Raw genomic sequence first — 8,218 nt, forward strand, 5'->3', positions numbered from 1 at the left:
TCCTACCAGGACCTTCTTTTCTTCACCTTCCTCTAGAATCACTTCATCGAGAGGTTCAGTTATACTTGTCTCTTCTTTTGGTTCCTCTAAATCTGGTAGGCCCTCCTTTAATTGCTATGCCTGCTTCTCTTATTCCTACTCCCGGGCATAACTTTTTCCTTTGATCTCCATTGCATAAAGTTTCTTTGATAAAACCTGGGCTCCGCGAACTGAAAATGATACTCTTTCCCCCAGGACTGGGAAATTTCACAACTTGGTATCTGGAAGAAGCCTCCACCTCCATTTTGTGCATCCAATCATTATACGACGACGGCTTGTCTACCACAACAAAATCTATCTCCACTATTTTCTCTATCGTGGTCACCAGCAGCGTGATTTCGCCTATTGGCCATGTTTCGGTTCCTTCAAACCCACTGAGTGGTGCCCTGCTCGGTTTTATGTAGTTCTCGTCAAGTTTAAGCTGCTTGAACGCTTCTAGAATATGACTTCAACACTGCTCCCTTCATCGATCATCACCCTCCGCATTACACAATTGGCCACTTGTACTGAGATCACCAATGCGTCTCTGTGTGGGAATTGTACACCGTGAGCGTCTTGTTTCGAGAAGCTTATTGTTAATTCTTGCCCTGGTCGCGCCTCTTCGTGTACTTCTTTTTCGATGGAGCAAACTCTTCTGATCTTTTCTACCTACCTAATTTTCGAACGCAGCCTCAGATCATCTTCTCCAGGATACGTTGGTCTTCCGTGGATAGCAAGAATCTCTCGTATCGGCCCGTTCTGTAAGGGAGCTGGATTGGTAGTTGAAGTAGCATTAACAGGTGGAGTTGTTCCGCCCCTTTTCAAACCTTGAGGCTAGTATTGCGTAAGCTTCCTTTTTTTTCATGAGATCATCGATCTGCATGCGGAGATCTCGACACTAGTTTGTGGTGTGCGAGCATGCCTTGTGGAACTCACAGTATCGTGATTGGTCTCTTCTTGCTGGGTCCGACATCAACGGTCGCGGCTTGGTGAATATTCTCTCATGTTGGTGGGCGTGCAGGATTGCTGAAGGTGAGATTGTGTATCTTGTTTGCATCTCTTGAGGCCCTTGCCTATTTACTCCCTGCTGCCAGGAGCACCAGTTTTGTCCCCATGATCTATTTTATTCAGTTGGAACTCTACCTGAATCTCCTTGCACTCGCGGTGTTACGAGTGACGTATTCCTTAAGGCTTGTGCAATTTCTATTTCTTCAAGTATGATTTCTCCTTCGATCCTTGTTTGGATTTCACCCATATCCTTAGCTGGCTTCCTTACTAGGTCCTTGTACATTTGTGATCCAGGAAGAAGTCATTCACAGAATGCCACGACCGCGTATTCAGATGTGCACCATTCAGTTTGTATCTGCTCAGTCTGAAAGCGATCGTAGAATGTTTTCAACTTCTCTCCTACTTTTTGCTTCACCACAAACAAAGTTTTCATGTCCTTCTTACGCTTTCTATTGCAAAAGTACTGAGACACAAAGGATTTCCTCAGCTGTTCAAAGTTGGCAATCGATCCTGGCTTCAGATCACGGAACCATGCTCTTGCGTCTCCTGTGAGGCTTGAAGGAAAGAATTTGCAGAATAACTTCTCGTCATTGGTTTCCGTGGTCATCTACTGCATATACTTCTGAAGGTGATCCACGGGGTCAGTTGTCCCGTCATATTGTTGAAAGACAGCCATAAAAAATTTGCGTGGCTTTTCCATGTTTAAAATTTCCTCAATAAATGGTGATTTCCCTATCTCCCTGGCGATTGTGGCTGCCAATTCTCTCGGACTAGAATTTCGCACATCTCTCAACATCTTCTCCATTTGAGACCTCCAGCTTTTGCCTTTGGCCTTTTAAGCTTTCTTCTGATCCCCTTCTGGTGCAGGTACGGAGCGTCCTCCCGAGTTATTTGCATCATGGCGAGTAGACTTCTACATGTCTACTTCCTCTGAGTCTTCATCACTTGTTTCATCGTCGGAGTCACGAGAGTCCTCTTTGCGTTTCTGCTTCCGAGCTTCTCGATGGTCTTTCTCTTTTCAAAGTTGAGCAATCTCTTCTTCCATCTTCTTCATTTTCTCATGCGAATCCACGTTCGAGTTGTCTTGCGAACCTCCCGATCCATTACCCTCGGGTGGAACCGCATCATGACCTTCCAATCCTGTCATGTTTCGACGTTTCCCACAGACGGTGCCAACTGTTGGTGCAGAAAAATTCGCGAAGGTATTCCTTCACCAACTTAAGATCAAGTTGAACAGGAATGAAAGATCTCTTCGGGGATATTATGTAACCGTTAGTCTAGTAGGTAAGTGTTTGAGGAAAATGAGATTTTGGGTTTAGTGCTCTCAGATGTGAATTAATCAGGCTGTTAATCTAATGTTTCTCCCCCATGGTATCCACACGAACCTTCGTGTATCTCCTTTAACACGCGTTGTGCTTAACTTGGCCCGAGACAACGCAGGTGAGGTCCTCAGTAGGATCTACGGAACAACAAATCTTTGATCATTACATACCTTCCAGCCTTCATCCGCAATTTCCTTACCTCGATAGGATGTTTTGGTTGAATTTCGTATTCGAGAAAATTCACTATCTGTCCTCGCCAATCATTGGGAATTAAGTCCACCTGCAATTGGTCGTGGAGAACTTTGAATATGCTCAATTCTTCTTGAGCAGCAGACAAGCGAACAAAATTTCTATACCTCTCAGAGCTAAGGCTCATTTGGAGGGGATGTGACGAGCCCGCATCCATGTGACCATATAAGGAATTGCTGCTGAGGTTGGTCTTTCGCAAGTCTTCACATTCACCTTTTTCCAGTTGCGTAAGCCAAGCTTTCAGACGTCGACAAGTTCCAACATCGTTGAGGTCGAAGGGCTGGGTTTGAGAGCGCTCAAAGGAGCCATCAGAGGATATCGGGATAGGAATATCTGCCGCGCCAGATTCAGGACTTGAATCAAGCGCAATCTCTTTTCGCTTGCTCTGGATGCGGCCAATAGGAGTCTCATCAGGTAAATCAGCACATATGCTAAAGTTTAGTTTGGCCTCACAATCTTTGGGAGGCATCTTCTACAGCTAAAAGGAGAAGTGAAAGAGATAGCTAACACATCCTCGATGTGACTTATTTATATTGCTCATGAGTGCATAGCAATAGTTTGAAATTGATGTGAGATCTCTAAATTAAAATTTGAATGTCAAAGTATACTTATCCCAAAATCTTGTCTAGGCGTTACAGTCAAATTTTAGTATGATATATCTTGTAACTAAAATTTAAAAACGATGAATGCTTATCTGAATTTGACGGGATCGCGTCTTAAATCTAAAACCAAAAGCAAGGTAAAAACTAATATTCAATTGCCATTGAATTACAGTGTTACATTTAAATTCGTCACTTGCCAAGGTGAGATGAGATCCTTTTCCACGAATTGCTTGGTAGTTGGAAGAGATGTTCATAATAAAACTTCCTTCTTAGGCTTGGTCAGCATGATAGTTCAAAATTTATCGCATTCGTATATCTTCAGCCAAAGTCACTTGTTGCCAGTATGAAACATTAGTTGTAATCTTTTGAGAGAGTCAGCTCAATGATTCAAAGAAATGTAAAAGAGTCATTCTTGGATATTAAATAGGAAAATAAATTACAAGTGCACCAAAAGCTAACAAACGAACAATGCATTAAAGGTCTTCTCCATCGTCATCCGGTTTGTCAGCAGGATGCATCCCCTTAATCCAATCATATGCTGAAGATTCTAGTCCCATGGCATGGTCAAAAGCGTCAGGATCATCAAAAAGCCTGTCATTCGCGTCCTGCTGGCCTTGAACCCATCCCAAGCGGTAATACTTGCATGAACTCTTGTGGATCTCGCTTTGGTTCAGGTCAAACTTCTTGGCCCTGTTAGAGATCTCATTATCCAACCTAATCTTAAGTCCATGTATCTATTCTTCTTTAGTCGCAATCACTTTGCACTTTTTCATCGAATGCTTTGCGCATTGCGTCATGTTTTTTGACGTTTTCTTCAGCATCCTTTGGTTGTATTCACCCTTCCCCACATAGTAATTTCGGAAGCCTCCATCCTCATCCAAAGCTGTTGCGCCAATGATGAGGACTGCAAAATATTGACTGGGTGATGTATGCTGCACATAGAGATAATGTTAAGTAGTTTAACTGGGTGATGTGTCTTAAAATGTTACTCGCAAGCGCACAAATCTATTATAGCACAGAGATGTAAGAGCGCGATCGAACTCACAGGGAATGTATGATATTAGAAAAAGTTAATCATCTAAATTAATTTAACACTAACCTAGTTGAATGAAATTTGGTTATGAAGTAGCTAAAATAAAGACAAAATAAAGAGATAAGGATTACCTTGATGACGAAGTAACTAAGGTATCAGATTCCACCACATTAATCAATAAGTCTCGATATATTATCTACTAATTCCCAATTAGGAGTAGCTGTCTAGAAATCAATATACTGTTTTCTCAAGATTTATCAATGAAGCACACATGAATAAATTCTAATGTAGACTCTTATTCACTTCTTAATTATGGACACCAAAGCATCACATGTATACAAACTTATTGAAACTAAAAAAGATCAAAGTGTTTTCTAAGCATAAGATGGAAACAAGCTCATTTGAATGACAAGAGATCAAATGATTTCATATTAATATGATATAAAACTAAGCATGAATTAACAAAAGTGACTTCCGAACTACCAAAAATGCATAACATTAGAGGTGAAAGGAACAAAGATTTTATTAATGCATATTGAAGCAAGAATCATAGGCATGGAATATGTGATTATGGGAATCAATAGATAATTGAATAAAACCTATTTCATAATATGGTTTCCTCATTAACCTTAGTTAAGGAAATTTAGCAATACATAAGACAAACTAAAAACATGCTCAAAACTATAAAATGCAACATAGGAAAATAGCTAAGAAAATGGAAGAACAAAGAGCAACAATGTGTCTCTCAAATTCTCCTCACTCTCCTCCTCTTTTATTCTCTTGAACAACATCTATTTATAGGGAAACAAAGATCTTCACTCTAGCTTCATCTCCATGTGAATATGATTTTTCCTCTTTCAAAATTCTCAAGCTTGATGGCAAAATGTCTTCACTCATAAATGCTTTCATACTTCATTCCTCTCTTCATCATATTCCATTTGACATCTCTCTCTATTTTTCATGTGGAAAAGATGAATGACAAGAACACAATCTTTGAACGAGTGAAAAGTTAATTCATTCTTTCAAGCAAGCTTGCCTCTAGCCACGTTATTTTATGAGAGATTGTTTCATGCATCCTTCATGTTCTAGTTAGTTTCAACAATTGATGGCTAAGGTAATATTTTCAATACAACACACTTAATGCAATGAGAATGCATTCCATCAATTGTAGGCTACACATGTTATGAGAACAAGAAGAAAGTGGTGAACTTATTTGCTTATTAAAAGGGAAAAACACTTATGTTAAATCAATGACTCAATTTACCATATGAAAATAGATAAATTGTTTCAATATCTTTAACATTTTATTAACGTAAGACAAACACTTATAATGACACAATATCAAACTAAATGACTCAAACTAATAAAAATAAGTCACTAACAAATATAAATAAAGAATAATAATATGATATATAATGTGCTCATCACCAGAGTTACATGATTTAGGAAAAATTTTAGTATATACATCAAGAAAGAGGTCAACCAGTGGAAAAAAGCTTTAGGGATGTTGATTGGGATTTTGGGCGCCGCCCATTCACCTTGGATCATGATTGGTTCACTTTTCCAACCACAAAAACTAAATCCTCGGTCCTCGAATACTTTTCTGAGTGGTCGAGGGGACACATTATAAAATAAATATGTTTTGGCAATGCGTAATAACCGGTGACAGAAAAAGAAATCATGAATTCCGAATGGAACCTCCCACTTTCTACCCATAGCTAACCATCCGCGAGGAGTAAATAAGATGTGGGGTTGAGTTGCATTGGATGTAATCCCAACAAACGCCATAGAATTTGAAAAGCATGACGAAGGGAGAAACATTAGATTAACAGGCTGATCAATTCACATCTGAGAGCACCAAACTCAAAAGCTCATTTTCCTCAAACACTTACCTACTAGACTAACAGTTACATAATATCCCCGACGAGATCTTTCATTCCTGTTCAACTTGATCTTAAGTTGGTGAAGGAATACCTTCGCGAATTTTTCTGCACCAACAATCCCCAAGTCTCTTCCTACTCATTTCCTGCTATTTGAAGAACTAGATGGGAGACATTCCGCCATTATTTGCCAAGCAGATATACCCTTAGCTCGCGTATATATTTGTACGTACAACATATATAAATTTCTCTGATCCAGGGTAGGCATACAAAAAAAAAAACGGGAAAGGCATGCATGCATGCATTCCTATATAATCTGGTAGAAGTAAGAGATATACATGCCGGAAGGACTCGTGTTGCTCGTGTGATGATGATGTAACTTTAGTGCAAACATCTTTAATCAGCTTGGTAAGAATAAGCAAATCGGGTTGATTTTCAATGAGTTATTGTACAACAGCATATATCTATAGGGACTATATATCAGTCTCTATTCAGAGTGAAGCTTTACTCTGAAATTACAGAGTGAAACTTCACTCTGAAATTACAGAGTAAAGTTCCAATTTTGGCACACTTTTCGGTCAAATTTTTCACCATAAGCGATTCAATATTTAGGTATGTTATTCCAGATCATCTCTACAAAATTTCATCTAATTCGGACATCGTTAATATATTGAAATTAGATTAAATCAATGAATGAATTAAAACTGTTCAACGTGAACCGTTCGTGTAAATCTCAATTTTGAAAGCTCAAACCATTGTCAAATTGGATGAAAATTTGTAGAGATGATCTTGAATAACATACATAAATATAGAATCATTTATGGTGAAAAAATTTGACCGAAAAGTGTGTCAAAATTAGAACTTCACTCTGTAATTTCAGAGTGAAGCTTCACTCTGGATATATTGATTGTGCCTTCTACTATTGATTGGACTTAATTTCAACTTCGATTCATTCGTTTCTAACACATCAAAATGCAGCTTAAAATGACCAACTGACGAATACCATTAATCCAAACAGAGCAAGCTATTGTAAACATGTAATATATGGAAAAGTACATGCAGATACAATATAACTGGATGCATGTCTCAAATGAGACAGCAAACAATCACCAAAAAAACTAGCTATAGCTTGAAACCGATAGATAACAAAGTTCGACATTGAATTAAACGTGCATGCATAGATAGTACTGACTAAACATGATTCTACGTACTAATAATTGATCGATAGCTGATCGATTAGCCAAGGATGTCATGCAAAGACACAAAATGATCAAGCTAGCTAGATTATTCGATCCATCATGGGTGAATGCCACCAATTCCCCCAATTCCTCCGGCTCCTCCACCAGCAGCACCCCCAAGACCGCCTAGACCACCAACTCCCCCACCAGCTCCACCAAGACCGCCAACTCCTCCTGCTCCGCCGAGACCGCCAACCCCACCTACTCCACCGATAGGTCCGATACCACCAACTCCACCTATTCCGCCAAATTTGCCAATCGCACCTCCTATCCCACCACCAAGAAGGGGCATCACACCGCCGACGCCAGCTACGCCCCCCATTCCGGAAAATCCACCAACCGCACCTATGCACTTCTTGTCTCTAACGCCAGTCGGGGCAGCTGCCATCGGTGCTGTAGCATCCAGAACGGCCGTTTTCTCCTTAGAGCTAGTAGTGGGTTGATCATCAGGCACCATACGTGCACAAGCTGCTGATGCTAGTAAAGCAACCAGAGCAAGCACAAAAACGACACGCTGCATCTCCATCTTACCTCACTCACTCTCTATCTCTCACTCTCTGTGCTTTTCTTCCTCAACGACTCACCTGTTTGAACAACACCACATCTGAGAACCTTATGAATCCGGGCTAGGGTTTATATAGGGGTATGTAGGTTGGGGGACGGTTGAGAGTAATTAATAGATCGAACTAGGGTTTGCAGTAAATTGAGGAAAGAAGAAATCGCGATATTGACTTTGGTACTCGATCTTGAGAAAAGAAATGAATGCTTTGAATTAGAGTTCAGAAGGGGTACGTGGTTAAGTAGGTCGAATGAAAAGGTGAGAAAATTTAAGGACGATGGTCAGATGTCATGTCGTTCTTGTGCAACG

At 40.0% G+C, this 8,218-nt stretch overlaps 1 protein-coding gene across 1 annotated transcript; it reads right to left on the bottom strand.

Annotated features, from left to right (window-relative positions):
• Nucleotides 1-7,408: 7,408 nt before the first annotated feature.
• Nucleotides 7,409-7,876, bottom strand: LOC126792041 (uncharacterized). The gene has a single exon (XM_050518546.1). It carries the CDS (start codon nt 7,874-7,876, stop codon nt 7,409-7,411), a length of 468 nt encoding a protein of 155 aa, XP_050374503.1.
• Between the last annotated feature and the right edge of the window lie 342 nt (nt 7,877-8,218).

This window comes from Argentina anserina, chromosome 4 (assembly GCF_933775445.1).
Source record: "Argentina anserina chromosome 4, drPotAnse1.1, whole genome shotgun sequence".
Lineage (NCBI taxonomy): Eukaryota > Viridiplantae > Streptophyta > Magnoliopsida > Rosales > Rosaceae > Argentina > Argentina anserina.